The sequence below is a fragment of the Palaemon carinicauda genome, chromosome 27 (assembly GCF_036898095.1).
Source record: "Palaemon carinicauda isolate YSFRI2023 chromosome 27, ASM3689809v2, whole genome shotgun sequence".
NCBI classification, from domain to species: Eukaryota; Metazoa; Arthropoda; class Malacostraca; order Decapoda; family Palaemonidae; genus Palaemon; species Palaemon carinicauda.
Window position 1 is genome coordinate 74,543,183 of NC_090751.1, and position 16,865 is coordinate 74,560,047.

Consider the following 16,865-nt stretch of genomic DNA (forward strand, 5'->3'; position numbering starts at 1 on the left):
ATATTTTGAACAAGTTAAGAAATCATATAAGCGATACTCTTTGTAATTCATATGTGCGCATCTTGTCAATGCAGTAGCGGGCCCTTGAAATTAGCTGATCACAACTAAAGGTAAACAAAACAAAAAAATGGCAGTGATAGTTGATAGTTAAAATTCCTCGTAGATTGAAAAATAAAATACAAAATTATTATTATTATTATTACTATCCAAGCTACAACCCTAGTTGGAAAAGCAAGATGCTATAAGCCCAGGGGCTCCAACAGGGAAAAATAGCCCAGTGAGGAAAGGAAATAAGGAAATAAATAAATGAAGAGAACAAATTAACAATAAATCATTCTAAAAACAGTAACAACGTCAAAACAGACATGTCATATATAAACTATTAACAACATCAAAAACAAATATGTCATAAATAAACTATAAAAGACTCATGTCCGCCTGGTCAACAAAAAAGCATTTGCTCCAACTTTGAACTTTTGAAGTTCTACTGATTCAACAACCCGATTAGGAAGATCATTCCACAACTTGGTAACAGCTGGAATAAAACTTCTAGAGTACTGCGTAGTATTGAGCCTCGTGATGGAGAAGGCCTGGCTATTAGAATTAACTGCCTGCCTAGTATTACGAACAGGATAGAATTGTCCAGGGAGATCTGAATGTAAAGGATGGTCAGAGTTATGAAAAATCTTATGCAACATGCATAATGAACTAATTGAACGACGGTGCCAGAGATTAATATCTAGATCAGGAATAAGAAATTTAATAGCCCGTAAGTTTCTGTCCAACAAATTAAGATGAGAATCAGCAGCTGAAGACCAAACAGGAGAACAATACTCAAAACAAGGTAGAATGAAAGAATTAAAACACTTCTTCAGAATAGATTGATCACCGAAAATCTTGAAAGACTTTCTCAATAAGCCTATTTTTTGTGCAATTGAAGAAGACACAGACCTTATATGTTTCTCAAAAGTAAATTTAGTGTCGAGAATCACACCTAAAATTTTGAAAGAGTCATACATATTTAAAGAAACATTATCAATACTGAGATCCGGATGTTGAGGCGCCACCGTCCTTGACCTACTTACAATCATACTTTGAGTTTTGTTAGGATTCAACTTCATACCCCATAATTTGCACCATGCACTAATTCTAGCTAAATCTCTATTAAGGGATTCACCAACCCTAGATCTACATTCAGGGGATGGAATTGATGCAAAGAGAGTAGCATCATCTGCATATGCAACAAGCTTGTTTTCTAGGCCAAACCACATGTCATGTGTATATAGTATGAAAAGTAATGGGCCAAGAACACTACCCTGTGGAACACCGGATATCACATTCCTATAATCACTATGGTGCCCATCAACAACAACTCTTTGAGATCTATTACTTAAAAAATCAATAATAATGCTAAGAAACGACCCACCCACTCCCAACTGTTTCAGTTTGAAAACAAGGGCCTCGTGATTAACACGGTCAAAGGCAGCACTAAAATCAAGGCCAATCATACGAACTTCCCGACCACAATCAAGGGATTTCTGTACAGCATTGGAGATTGTAAGAAGGGCATCACATGCTCCAAGGCCTTTACGAAAACCAAATTGCAAACTAGGGAGTAGATGATTACCTTCAGCAAACCTATTAAGACGTTTTGCCAGAAGACGTTCAAAAACTTTAGATAATATGGGAGTTATGGAAATTGGGTGGTAATCAGTGGGACTTGAGCTACCACAAACACATTTACATAGAGGAGTAACATTACCAATTCTCCAACTAGTGCTAAAAGCTCCTCTTCTTGCTAACTTGCGCAAAATAACAGATAACTTTGGAGCAAAGAAATCTGCTGTCTTTATAAAAAACAAAGGAAAAATACCATTTGGGTCTACACCTCCATAAGCATCAAGGTCCATCAACAGAGCTTTAATCTCACGAGATCGAAAAGCTAAACTAGTTAGTTTAGCCTCAGGAAAACAGGAATGAGGAAGTTCAAGTTTTTCATTACTCTGTTTACTGTCAAAAACATCAGCCAAAAGGGTTGCCTTTTCCTTTGGACAGTGAGTGACTGAGCCATCTGGTTTAAGTAAAGGAGGAACTGTTGCATCTACACCAAAGAGTGCAGATTTAAGGGTAGACCACCATTTATGTTCCTGAGTTGTACCAGAAAGTGTTTCTTTTATGGTTAAATTGTATTCCTTTTCAGTTGAGGCATAAACTCTCTGAGCAAAAGCTCGAAGCTGAGTATAGTTGTTCCAGGTCAAATCTGATCTGTTACCCTTCCAAAGATGATAGGCCTCCTGTTTCTCCAAATAAGCACGTCTACAATCATCATTGAACCACGGTTTGTCCTTCACTCGGTACCTTAGCACACGAGAAGGGATACGCCTATCAATTATGTTGACTAGATTCTCATTCAAAGGGACAACAGGATCTACACTATTATATAATTGTGGCCAATTCAAGCACAAAAGATCATGTAAAATCCCATTCCAGTCTGCTTGGGATTTCATATAAATTTTACAAGAATATGATATATCAGGGACAGGCTGCTCAGTCTTCACTAATAATGAAATCAAGGCATGATCAGATGTCCCGACTGGAGAACCAACCTTACTAGTTATAACGCCAGGGGAGTCAGTGTATACGAGGTCCAAGCAATTACCAGACCTGTGAGTAGCTTCATTTATGATTTGCTCACAGCCTGATTCAGAGGCAAAGTCTAAAGCTCTTAAGCCATGGCGATCGGTAGGAGAGATAGAACTTAACCACTCCCTATGGTGAGCATTAAAATCACCAACAAAGACAAAAGAAGCCTTTCTATCATCTTCTTGTATCTTAGCCATAATGGTAAGAAGACAATCGAAGATAGAATCATCTATGCCTGGATTCCGGTAGATCGAACACAAATAAAAGTTGTTATGCCTGCCACAAACTTTAATTACCTGAATCTCATGACATCCACATTGATAGCAGGACTTATGAGAAGCAGGGTACTCGGTCCTAATATACACCGCCATTCCCCTGGCCCTAGGGATGGCATCACGTTTCAACATTATTGGCTTCTTGAAACCAGTTATAAGGAGCTCAGATGAGTGCCTCATATTAGAAACCAAAGTTTCTGAGCACAAAAGAATATCATACTGTCTGGACGCAACTGTAAGGTCTTGGATATTTGCATGACGACCACGAATATTGCAATACAGAAGACGACATTGACGAAATCTAGGACGTACTGGTCCCGGATTTCGCTCAATGTCTCCAGACAGCATAAGAATTAATAGAAATAAAAAAGAGACAGCATACTTAAAAACTAGATTAACAAGAATTATAACAAAAACAATAAGTACAGAATTATAAACAAAGTGATTGATGATACCCATAGACTATAGTAAAAAGTCGGAAAAACTGGTCAACATGGAGGAGCCGATACACCATGCAAGGCTAAATACCCTCCAGGATAGCCACTTCAACTGAAGGGAGGACATTAAGGATGGTTTTGAGAAGAAAAATAATCAGAAAAAGGAAAAGACAACCTCTTGATAAACCACCAGGCATCCATGGCCCTTCTATTAAGCCTGCCCAACACACCATTTCAAAAAAACAAGAGGAAGAAAAAAAAATAAGATAGAATAGTGTGCCTGAGTGTACCCTCAAGCAAGAGAACTCCAACCCAAGACAGTGGAAGACCATGGTACAGAGGCTATGGCACTACCCAAGACTAGAGAACAGTGGTTTAATTTTGGAGTGTCCTTCTCCTAGAAGAGCTGCTTACCACAGCTAAAGAGTCTCTTCTACCCTTACCAAGAGGAAAGTACACTGAACAAATTGCAGCACAGTAATTAACCCCTTGGGTGAAGAAGTGTTAAGTATCTCATTGTTGTCAGATGTATGAGGAAAGACGAGAATATGCAAAGACTAGGCCAAACTATTCTGTGTAAGTGTAGGCAAAGAAAAAATAAGCCGTGACCAGAGAGAGGGATCCAATGCATTACTGTCTTTAATTAAGCATGTGATATCCTATGAACCAAGAAAATGAAATTATAAAGAGTAAGAAAATATTGGTAAAATATGACCAAGAGGATTACACCATCATGACACTGCAAAATAAATTCCAAGGGAACTTCACTTTTGAGTTTAAAACATGCGTCCAGATAAAGTTATGACCTGTTTCTCGGTCACTATCTTGGTCGTAAGTTAATGACTACCTGTATAGGAGCCTCTTCACTTAGAATTATTCTAAATTCTAGTACGTTGGAACCACCACAATCCTCATCAATGTTACTCAAACCCCTCCGACTATCCCATAATATTTTCAATAAATGTTTCTTTCCGACCTCACTTAAATTTACAATTTACTTTATTTACTTCAACTCATCACACTTTCAATATTTATCGTTCTTTACCTTACCCACCATTACTTGTCTCACCTTAATGTACCTCTCATCTTCTAGATTCACCAAGGTATACATACAACCCACACAATCCCCCTCACGTATACCACGCATTATCTTATCCCAAACACTTGCCAACAAACTTCCGTACACCTGAGGTTCTTGTAAATTCCTAATACCAACATACAAGTTCTCTCATTTTCACCAAATTACTTACAGTACTTCCATACCTTCCGCTATATAACAGGTATTCATAATTGTCACTGTTAGTAATTCCCAAGCTACTTGGCTAAGCAACTCTTACACTAATAACTTCACCCATCTCTCAGAGTAATTTTACACTTTCGGTTGCTACCTACAGTACTCCTTGCAAAACCTTAGTACTCACTCAGGTATCTTTGTTCAATCAAAATTCCCCACAAATATCGATCCTCTACAAGGAACATTTCACTTATAATTCACATCAGTGACTTAAATTTCAGGAATGTCTTATAAATGACTCATACAATGAATGGCCAAAATTGCTTCAAGTTTATTAAAGAATTAAAAAATACATACGTAATGGAAACATTACTTACTTCTGTTGCATTTTCTGACAGCATTTCATCCAGCTGTGTCATTGCAAATTCACATAAAACGCAAACAGCAGATTGTGTCGTTTCAAAACCATCATCTGTTTCTGGAAATTAAATTTCATGTTCAAGCAACATTGTGAGTAATAAGTATTTGTAAGCAAATCAGTAATAGTTATTGGTGCAATAGCAAAAATTACAATATTTTTCTTGTATGCAAAAACTTAAATGAAAAATTGTAATTTAATAATTTATATTCTTACATGGTTTGTGAATGAATCAAGTAATAAACCACAAAATGTTGGAAAAAATAAAAGTTAAAATATATATCTAGTAAAATAAACCTATAGTCCATTTCTTTTAGCGATGCATATTTGCACCGACTCGCAGCGGTGCCCTTTTAGCTCGGAAAAGTTTCCAGATCGCTGATTGGTTGGACGAGATAATTCCAACCAATCAGCGATCCGAAAACTTTTCAGAGCTAAAAGGGCACCGCTGCGAGTCGGTGCAAATATGCATCGCTAAAAGAAATGGACTATAGATAACATTATTGCATATTGCAAGGAAGGTTACCAAGACATAACAAAATAACATACAGTGAGCTTCTGATTCCTCATGTTCCTAGTGGAACAACTGATAAACATGACAACACAGAGGGCAAAATTTCAAAAGCTCCCTTTGCTGAAACCATTAGGCAAAAGGCCTACCTATATGTTAATAAAGCAATAGAGTTATGCACTAGAATCATATGTATAAGATGTCAATATTGTAATCATAAACTTCAATTCAGGATTCTTTAACCACCTAGAAGATAAACTGCCCAATTTACTCACCATTTAACAAGAAATCCTTTAAGTGATCTTTAAAAGTCTACCTTGGTCATACTGATACTGTACAATATATAACAGACATCCACCTGCCTGGGCCATAACATATTTACCACCTTATACAAAATGTTTAACTCAACTAGTGAAACTGTGGGGGATAGCAGTTGATAAGAAGTGAAGAGAGTCTCTTCACTTTGATAAAATGTAAGGGGAAAGGCAGTAGATACCTGTCAAAGTATAGATATTATTCTGAAGTGAATGGATTGATACACTGTGGGATCCGATGTGTAAGATCTACAGCGAAGAACAAATACTGACCATTTGGAGGAGCACCCTACTAGTCGCAATCAATTAAGGAAAGGCCATTATACTTGACTGCTTTATTCAATGAGGGATAAAAGTGATATCCTAAACAATGAAAGTCTATGAAAAAATATAAAAGAAAGAATAAAGAGGGAAACTACAATAAGTGAAGAGCAATTTGAGTTCAGGGGAAGGTACAGTAGATACAATTTTGAATTAGGACAGATAATGGGGATATATATATATATATATATAAAAAAACAAAGGTAAGGACTACAGTTATTTATTAATTTGGAAAAGGCATATGATCAGTAACCAAGGCATGAAATATAGAGAAATTTAAAAGAGAGAAGTATGTTTCTGAAAAGTATATTAAATGGTACAGGCTATGTAAACAGAAGAAATTACACAAGAATAAAGCTCTTTTGGAGCTACAAACAACTTTGAGGTGTGTCAAACTGTACCAAGGATCAGCACTCAGCCCATACTTAATTGACCTTCAGATGGATGTAATAACATCGGACATATGAGGTCAGTTAAGGAGTTTGATTTTCTAAAGTCATTGTCTTGGTACTAGAGAAGGATTAGAGTTGAAGCTAGAAAAATGGAGACAGGTACTTAAAGACTGACGCCTGAAGATAAGTAAGAAAAAGACATAATATCTATGGAAGATCAAATATCTACCCATAGATAGGGGATGGAAGGATGGGTACAGTGAAATAGGGCCTGGATGATATTAGGAGGATTAGACTCCACAAAACTGTAATGATTGTTATATTTAGTGAAATGTTTTTAAGAGCAAATGTGTGTTGGTTGTTATCACTTGCCTTCTCTAACACAAACTGGGAAATTATATCTTGCATTTTCTAGCACCAACTGTGAAATATCAGGTAATAAGGTGACTGCTTATACAGAATATATTTTTGTGTCCAGTTGCTATATGGTGTTCAGAATGGTAGATCACATTTCTTCATTTACAATGTTGCCCTTACAGAAGGTAAAATAATTACACAAGGTAATCTCTGTTAGTATCCAGGAAGAGGTGAAAGAAAACTTAAAAGATAGCAAATAATTCATGGAAAAATTAGGGCTATTTAGCAGGTTTCACTCTGAATCCATAATGATTTGGGGGTGAAAAGTGAGGTTCATATAGTAGGAAAAGAAACTCTTCTTATTGGCAGTTTGAAAGGACAAAAAGTTGAGAAACCTAAGTAACATATACCAATATGTAATAGTAATGGGCTGGTAATATAGGCCCAGAGGCCACTCATCAGCATCAACTAACAGAATAGGGATAGATGATGACCCTGAAAGCACCAGTAGCTAATCTGATGCCAGCATGTTAAATGGAATCTAAAATCTACAACTTGGTAACAAGTCTTACGAATATATTCCCATCATATAAAAAGAGTGACAATCGGTTCCCCCAAGATGTATGGGCCAAAAACTTGAAAAATATTTGAAATACAAACATTTAACTTCTAGTTTTCTGTCAAAGATTAGGCCCAGAAATAGCATTTCCTCAACATAGGGAATAAGCATGTGATGGAGAGCGTTTGGTAAACAAATTGAGAATTTGAAAAGTGAATTGCTACTTTCTCTAAAAAACTAAAAGTATTTGATCAGATAGTCATACCAATTTTAAGTTCTGCATCATAAACTTGGAGCCTTATTAAAGACTTGGAATATAAGCTAGTTACGACGATGGGCTAAGGAAAGAATAATGATGGGAATAACAATAAGAGACAGAAAAAAGCAACATGGATAGGAGAGCAAATTCAAGTATGAACGAATGATTTAAAGTTCTCTGGCATCCCAAAATCTAAGGTGATTGACGTCAATATCGTTTACTATAAATAAAAACTAAAAGAACATTCAATTAAAACCAGAAAAGTAAATATGTTATAAAATTTACATAGCAAGCATTCAGAATACCTGCTTCTGGAATAATTCTAAAAATGCCCCTAGCATAGTTCGAAACATCATGTCCAGGGATCTAGGCAAGGATGCACCTGCCATCCTCACCTCGAGCCTCAAACATATCTCTTTCTTTCTGTGCTATACGTGGGGCATTCAGTCAACAAATGTCTCACTGTCAAGGGTATCAAAGACTCGTCGCAATATGGTTGCTGTTGGCCAGCCAGCAGAAACTCATGTGTCATCCGAGTGTGATCAATGCGGAGACAACAAAGAGTAGTCTCCCACTTTCGAGCATTATGTTATACCTCCAAGGGGATATAACATTCGCAATTTCTCTCATCTTATTTTCAGTTAAACTACCCCGATGCTTTTTCCAATTATTATATAAATAAAAATCTTAATTGCCGGTAAAAAATCATTACAGAGAATGCGATACCTTCTTGGCAGCAACTCGGCTGCAGCACTCTTTGCCAGCGAATCTGCCTCTTGATTTCCAGACACACCTATGTGTGCCGGAACCCAGCAAAATAGAACCGTTATACCTTTCAGGCCAATATTTATAAGCCACTCTAAAATCTTTTAACCTAAAACCTTCTAAAGCTTGAAGGACACTTCTTTCATCAATAAAAATAGTTAAATTGCCTCCCTAGCTTCTAATTCAGTCATGTTCTTTCTAACACCAATAAAATATTTACAAAATGATATCTGGTAATTTTGACTGAGGGGTCGATGATATCTTAAATGGAAGCACCTTACTTCTAATTATATCAAGACGGTTTAATAAATTTTTCACCAGAAAGCCGTAAGGTTAAGGAGATTTTGGGTACAATTCAAAGTATGATGAGTGCCTTACAAGGCTTGCAGTCTGACAGGCTAAAGAGTTATGGAGTCTGTGCAACCTCGACCAATACCGAACAATAGAAGACATTCGGTAAAGGTCTAAAGGCAATTCTCCAGCCTCAACAAGGAGACATGAAATAGGTGAAGTTCTAAATGCTCCTGTGGACAATCTAATACCAACATGATGTATAGAATCTAATACAGTGAACCCTCGTTTATCGCGGTAGATAGGTTCCAGACCCGACCGCGATAGGTGAAAATCCGCGAAGTAGTGACACCATATTTACCTATTTATTTAACATGTATATTCAGACTTTTAAAACCTTCCCTTGTACGTAGTACTGTTAACAAACTACCCTTTAATGTACAGAACACTTAATGCATGTACTACAGTACCCTAAACTAAAACAGGCACAAATATTAAAGCCGATTTTATATCATGCGTTTCCTAAACACGCCAAATAGCACGATAAAAAATGGCAACCAATGTTTTGTTTAGTTTATCTCTGATCCTAATGAAGAAACAAACGCATTTACACATCTGTGTACAGGTTAGTTTTTGCATCGATTATATTGATTATTCAGTACAGTATGTTGATTTTGTTATTACCAATGTTTTACTTAATTTTTCTTAGGACTTCCAAATAAAATGTTTTTCTTTATGACGCCGCCTGAAACGACGGCGTCATAAAGTACGCTCAGTAAACAACCACGCTCAGTAAACAAAGAAGGCATTTAACGCGCATGATGAAAGTGATAAATAATGATATTTACAGTAAAAGCTTTTAGAAAATATGTTATTACAAATATTATTTACCGTATCTATATAAAATCATACAGTACATACTGTACGTAGCAAAGCAGGAAAACAATTTACGAGAGAGAGAGAGAGAGAGAGAGAGAGAGAGAGAGAGAGAGAGAGAGAGAGAGAGAGAGAGATTGTTTTACGTACGTAAATGTAAATTTAAAAAAAAAAATATGAAAGGTTATAACCTGTATACTCTTCAGACTTTTAAAACCTTCCCTTTAACTTAATGCATACAGTACTAAACTAAAACAGGCACAAATATTAAAATGTTAGAATATTAAAGTAAAAAATAAAGATTGTTACTGTACTCACCACGAAAGAAGTTCAAGAAAAACTTGAATGATGATGGCGATGAATTTGCTGCACAGTAGAAATGATGATGATGAAGCTGATGATGTCTTCTACTGTGCAGCCGATGACAGTAATTTACGTCTCTTCAGACGGAGGTGTCTTTTCCTGGGACACCTCTTCAACTTCTTCCTGGGAAACTTCTTCAATTTCTTCCGAAGGCGTACTAGCAGGAGGAACTGGCTCTTTTTTGCGAGGCTGGAAGAACATTGTGATCGGAAGTTGCTGCCGCTGCTTCTTTTTTCGCTCTAAGAGCATCCTGTAGGGAGTCATGTCTTCATCGATCTTGTTGCAGAATTGCATAGACCGAACCATATCCTCGTCCCACTCTTGCAACATTTCTTTCAATTCCTTCGCATGGTTGCAGGTCTTGGCAAGCCGTTCTAATGTTAAGCCCGTTTCTTCGACATTTTCTTGGGTCTCTTCCTGTGATTCGCTCTCTTCTTCACTGGCCGATTTCGTCAGGTCTTCTAGGTCTGCGTCAGTTAGCGGCTGGGAATGGCAGACCAACAACTCGTCGACGTCTTCAGTCGTCATGTCGCCAAACTCGTCACCTCCAATTATCGCAGCCAACTGCACAGATTTGCGTATTGCAGAGTGTTGGATTTCAGACGGAGTAAATCCCTCGTCGTTGTAAACAATCTGCGGCCACAACTTCTTCCAGCTCGCATTCAAGGTTGCAGGTTTCATTTCTTGCAGTGCCTTCTGAATGTTCTGCAGGTACGTGGCTATGGTGTACTGCCGCCAGTACGCCTTCAAGTTAAAATCTTCATTCTCATCATCTTGGGCGGCATCCACACGCAACGAGGTCCGCCAAGGTATTTTTCGTGTAGAGGGCCTTGAACGCCCTGATAACCCCCTGGTCCATCATCGGTTGAATTAATGACGTGGTGTTGGGTGGCAGTAACTCAACCTGAATGCCCTCATGCGACAGATCAGTTGCGTGTCCACCAGCGTTATCCATAAGGAGAAGGATCTTAAATGGCAAGCCCTTATCTACGAGATATTTGCTGACTTGCGGGATGAAACACTGGTGGAACCAGTTGGAGGTCAGCATCTTCGTAATCCATGCTTTTGGATTATGCATCCAGTCCACGGGAAGGAGATTCTTATTCTTATTTTTCAAAGCGCGAGGATTTTTCGATTTGTAAATAAGCCCCGGCTTTAGCAAAAATCCAGCAGCATTGCCACACATCACGAGGGTAACGCGATCCTTGTATGCTTTAAAGCCAGAGGCTTTGGCTTCTTCTTTGAACAGGAAAGTTCGCGACGGCATTCTCTTCCAAAACAACCCGGTCTCATCCATATTAAACACTTGTTCCGGCTTGTATCCACCTTCGCCGATAATATTCTTGAACGTCTGGTTCACATAAGTTTCAGCAGCGGCAGTGTCAGCGGAAGCAACCTCGCCATGCAGGGAAACGCTTTTCAGGGCGAAGCGTTTCTGAAACTTCGCGAACCATGCTTTGCTGGTGGAAAAACGTTGTTTCTGACGCTGGGAATCAGTGGATGTCCCTGGTTGAGGTTCATCTACATCATCATCATCTTCAGCATGGTCGCCATCGTCGTCTTGAGGTTCCTTTGCCGCAAAATTCTCATACAAGCTCAAAGCCTTGGTTCGGATGGTATTCGTATCCAAGGCTATGTTCTTCTTCCGGCAGTCGGCAATCTACACTGCTAAAGCACCTTCCATGCGTACGATAGTTTTATTACGCGTGGTAACGACTCGCTTCGCTGATCTGCTAAAGGTGATGGTAGCCGTCTTTCTAATGTTCGCCTCTTCCTTCTTGATATAGCGAACGGTGGATTTGTTGATTCCAAAATGGCGGGCTGCGGACGCGTAACTTCTACCGTCTTTTAACATATCGAGAAGCGTCACCTTCTCAGCAATCGTCATCATCCTTCGGTAGCGTTTAGGCTCACTACCAGCCTTAGTAGAAGCAGAACGCTTGGGAGGCATTGTACAGTAGGGTTTAACAGAAAGTTCAACAAAAAGTTCAACTTAAAACAGTCACGCACAGCACAGATTAAAGTTCACAATAACTTAACAACGTCTACACAGCGATACGGCGGGAGAGAAAGTGACCGCGAAAAGATGCTGGAAGTTGGAGATGCGGGAAAAATACCAATCACAGGCTAGATAACAAAACTTGGGTTCTGATTCGTCATCTATCAGCACTTGAACCAATCACAACCCGTCTTATATGCTACGTAGGTTACCAATTCAAAATACAAGTTTTCCTACGTATACTGTACAGTAATAATAATAATAATAATAAATAATGATAATAATAATAATAATAATAATGATAATAATAATAATAATAACAATAATAATTTTAATAACAACAACAATAATAATAATAACAATACAGCTTTACGTACGCTATTTTACGCTTGTTTTGTTGTAGGATGTCTCTCTCTCTCTCTCTCTCTCTCTCTCTCTCTCTCTCTCTCTCTCTCTCTCTCTCTCTCTCTCTCTCTCTCTCTCGTACACTTATTCGAGATGTGATTTTTGCAACAAAAAATATTATTGGATGCAGTACTACGTACGTATACATACAAAAGATTCATGGAAAAGAAGCACATCCATTACATTTGTAGTACAGTAGTAGCCATCAGCAGCCTTACACCATTCTAATATGGTATGACTGCATCTGATTTGCGTTTCATGTTCGATTTAATTTTACTACGTACTGTATACAGTACTGAATTATCGTATGATCACATTCTCTTTTCGTGTTTTATTTCTTTCTGTGCTGAATTATAATAATAATAATAATAATCTTTATTTCAGCAGAAGCCATATACAGAGTTACAATAAGGGTACAGTGATCTTACACTTTTGACATCGGAAAAAAAAAAAAAAAAAAAAAAAAAAAAAAAAAAAAAAAAAAAAAAAAAAAAAAAATGAGATATGCAATAATATCAATGATATATTATAAACATCAATTAGCAGGTTGACCACAGAGATCTAAGGTCTGGGTAACAAAGTCACAATAGAATTAATGCTTAACAATGATGATAACATACATATTAGCAAACAAAAAGAGAGGGAGAAAGAAAAAAAAAGAAAAAAAATGGAGATGACAATGATAAATATGTTGGAACAGAAATTGCTTGAATAATGAAAGAACACTAGGGAGGGAGAAAAAAAGAAATTTAGTCACTGAGCAGGTGGTGTGAAGGAAATACAGGACAGCCAGACAACAAAGATGTAACATAATAAACACGTTATCATAACAATACAGGGTATCATACCAAAGTTATTTAGTGATGAAGATTTGGCATAGCCACACTATCAAATATTAGTGAATACAATTCATTGTACTGACGCTTCCGTATTCCAGGTTTCCCACATTTTGGATTTTATTCTCGCTGCACTTGCAAGCACATTTTGAATTACGGGATTTTCACTAGATCCTAGGCGGGAGGTGAGACTTACTATAGAGCGACGAATGATGGTTTTTAGGTTATATGTAATGCAATGAACAATCAGTAAGAGCAGATATTACTAATTACAGTATTAATGGAATTACAGGTAACGAAATATCGTATTTGGGGTCTTCAGATATCGCGGTATTTTCAAAATTTCCGGAAAATCCGCGATATGTATATATATATGGGTTATGAAAAAAATCCGCAAAGTGGTGAATCCGCGATGGTCGAACCGCGAAGTAGCGAGGGCTCACTGTATCTTTAACCCTCGGGGTAACTGAGTATACTTCACACCCATAACTAATTTTTGAAAAAAAATTAAGGGCTTGTATAATTCTAAAATAGTTTTGAGGTCTGCCCATATGATGTATGGGACAATACTTTCAAAAGATTCAAGAACCTCGACACATCAAGCGTTTCAGGCCTTCAAGTGAGGAACCTATGTAAGCCTATAGGGTGACACAAAAAAAACGTTCATTACCTAAACTTAAAGAACTTTTGAAATAAAAAATCAATTCCTTTAATTTTTCAGATTTATCAAGAAAAATTAATGTTCTAAGAGTCTACCAAATTCGACCTTCCAGATGCCATGGACTACTGAGCAAAAGACAGTAGGATGGTGCCACCCCCAAAACTTCAAAAGAAACATTGGCATAGCTACAGCAGCGTTTCCCTGACCGACTGATCAGCCACAGGTGTGACCCGGAGTGGTCGCCGCATTCACCGGACCTGATTGATTGATTTCAAGTTTTCAGGCATCCTGACATCTACGGTCATTGACGCCGATATCAATTATTATATATAAAAATTAATAAAAGATTCAATTAAAACCATAAAAATTGAATGTCAGTAAAGAAGTTAAAAAATCAAAAGACCTGCTTCTGAAATAAATTTAAAAATGCTGCTCGCATGGTAGGACACATGTCCAAGAATATTGGCAAGGAGGAACCTGCCATCCTCACCTCGAGCCTCAAACAGATATCTATTTCTCAAGTTAATATTTCTGGGCTCCGACCTGTGCCGCCCAGTGAAATGCTCCTTTTACATCATTTCTAAGGTAGAAACTGCTGCAATATATAAGGGTTTGTGACTGAGAAAACTTTAGTGGTTTGTGTGTGTATGAAATATATTTGATTTTATTTTTTTCTTTTGTATCCCTCAAGCCCCCCCTTTTTCCAAAAATGTCTTAATGTGTTATTGTTCCTTTCCAGGTATTGACAGCAGCCCCTACACTCAGTAGGGAGTGTAAGGAAGAGCAAATTTAGAATATTTCCTGTTATCAGTCTGTACTAGTCTGTGATGCTGTTCTATATCCATACCTTGTAACTAGAAGTAAGCTACTGTGTTGCTATATGAGACTGTGTCATGAACATTAAATAGTTAACATGAGCTATGGAAATGACATATCTGGTCAGAGGCCCAAGAAGTGAATTCCGATGTTAGGAAGAGGGTGACTTTTGAGTTTAGTATGAATTCAGACTTATTCAAAACCCCTTCCAAGATTGAGAGATTTCAAATGTGCTGTTGACAAACTTTGCGAGACATTGTAATGGTGGGCCCGCACAGACCTGTACGACATAGTATGCGGCTGTACTTTTCAGAAATTAGGACTGTTTAAGTGACTTTGCATCCCAATGGTGGACAGGAGATTGATGAGAACAGTATTGATTTAGGGAAAATTGTGGTACTGTATTTTTCACCGTTATATGTTCTTTATAGATGGCATACTGGTACTTGCCCAAATAGATACACGGTTAGGTGTGCCTTGGTTTAGACTTGGCCCGTATAGGAACACTTATGAGTGTCCCACCTGGGGGAAGAAAATTTCCTGTTTGTGTATCACTGTTACTCTGTTGCTGAAGTTTGACGTTAAGGAATGCTAATTTTGTCTTTAATTTTCTATTTGGATTGATGGGTCCATGCTAACATAACCCTAACAGTTTTGTACAAATAAATTTTATTTTCTTGTTTTATAAACACTGCATATCATTATTCCTGTTCCTACACCAATGTGGCCCCCTTCCCCAGCTACTGTTTTTTCAAGATCTCTTAAGTACCGTAACTTATCATAATTCTTTCCTCCCACACTGTGTCCCGTAATTAATTAAACAATATTTCCTTTCACCTAATGTTCTTATACTTGTACTTATGATCAGCAAGCAAAAGGGAGGAGAAGCAAACGGGTAAGTCAGGTTCTAGCTGGGTCCCCTTGCCCAGTATAAATCAAGGGGTGGTGCCCAGTACTCAGGTCTGTTAAACTGTTACTCAGGTTTTTGGGTATTCCACTGTTGTATATTTTTTTGTGTAGTGAACGTCGGGTTGTGGTCGGCATTCGGACACAAGGCAGTTCGGGTGCTACCTCTGGCCACAGTCCGCAAACCACTACATAATTTTTGGTGTCCAGACCAGGGAAACACCAACCTTTAGTGATGCCATCGTCATCCAGTAAGCGCCGAAAGGCTAAGAAGAGCCTGAGCCGGGATGTGACGAGTCTTATCCAGATTGCCAGTGACCTGGCAACTCAGGTCAAGTCCCTGACACTTGAAGTAGCGGCCCTGAAGAGTGTGGAGCCGTCACCAACGTGCCACGTTGCCACTGGGGTCACGACTACAGTGACCACCAGTGCTCCTGCTACATCCCCAGCTTGGCCAAATTACAATGGTCTGGCAATTCCAGTGACTGGAGCAGAGCCATTGATTGGAGGACTCCAGCCCCCTCCAGGGTTCACATCGTTAATCCCCCCTGTACCAGGCTTCTGGGAGTCTCCTGTCCCAAGTGGACTGCTTGCTTCCTCGCCTGTTCTGGCAACTAACTCTGTTAGTCCACCAGAGCCTGCAGCCAGTAGACTAGGGGAGCAGTTCCTGGACAATCTAGTTGAAGCCAGTAGGCCAGAAAAGGCTCCAGCAGCTACCGCTGAGGCAGTTCTTGCCCAGACAGGAGCTATCCCAAAGCGGAGACGCCAGGCCAAGGAAAGAGCTAGACCAGCCATACCTGAAATGACATCTTCATCACAGGAGTCTACCAGTGAAGATTCTGGTAGTGACACTTCTAGCTCCTGTCTCAGTGTCATCTCAGAAGACACTGTCTCCACCGACCATGTCCAGTCCCTCCAGACAGAACGCAGTCTGTCTGATCTTATCAAGGTTCTTGACTCCAGGAGGAACCCCAAGCCTGGAATCTTCCAGGTGGAAACTGGCCAGAGTTTTGCCCGATTCCTGAGGGATTTCGAGGCCTACTGTGCCAGTAAGTATACCGCAGGAAGCTCTGGTCGATGGACTGTTGATCTCGGGAAATTTCTGAAGGGAGAAATTCATGAGGCGTTCTCAGCCATGGGGGGTCCCGAGGTCTCATACCCCGACATGAAGGAACGCCTCCTCGACTGGTGCCGAGAAGCCCGAGAGAGGCGTGATGCGGGCAGGAA

The 16,865-nt window shown here is 38.8% G+C and overlaps 1 protein-coding gene across 1 annotated transcript in view; it reads right to left on the minus strand.

Annotated features, from left to right (window-relative positions):
* Sap-r (Saposin-related) overlaps positions 1-16,865 on the minus strand; it is a 1,093,325-nt gene that overhangs the window by 177,385 nt on the left and 899,075 nt on the right. The window contains exon 15 of the mRNA XM_068351162.1: positions 4,967-5,067. Within this exon, the coding sequence (XP_068207263.1) occupies positions 4,967-5,067 (101 nt within the window). The remainder of the gene's footprint in view (positions 1-4,966; positions 5,068-16,865) is intronic.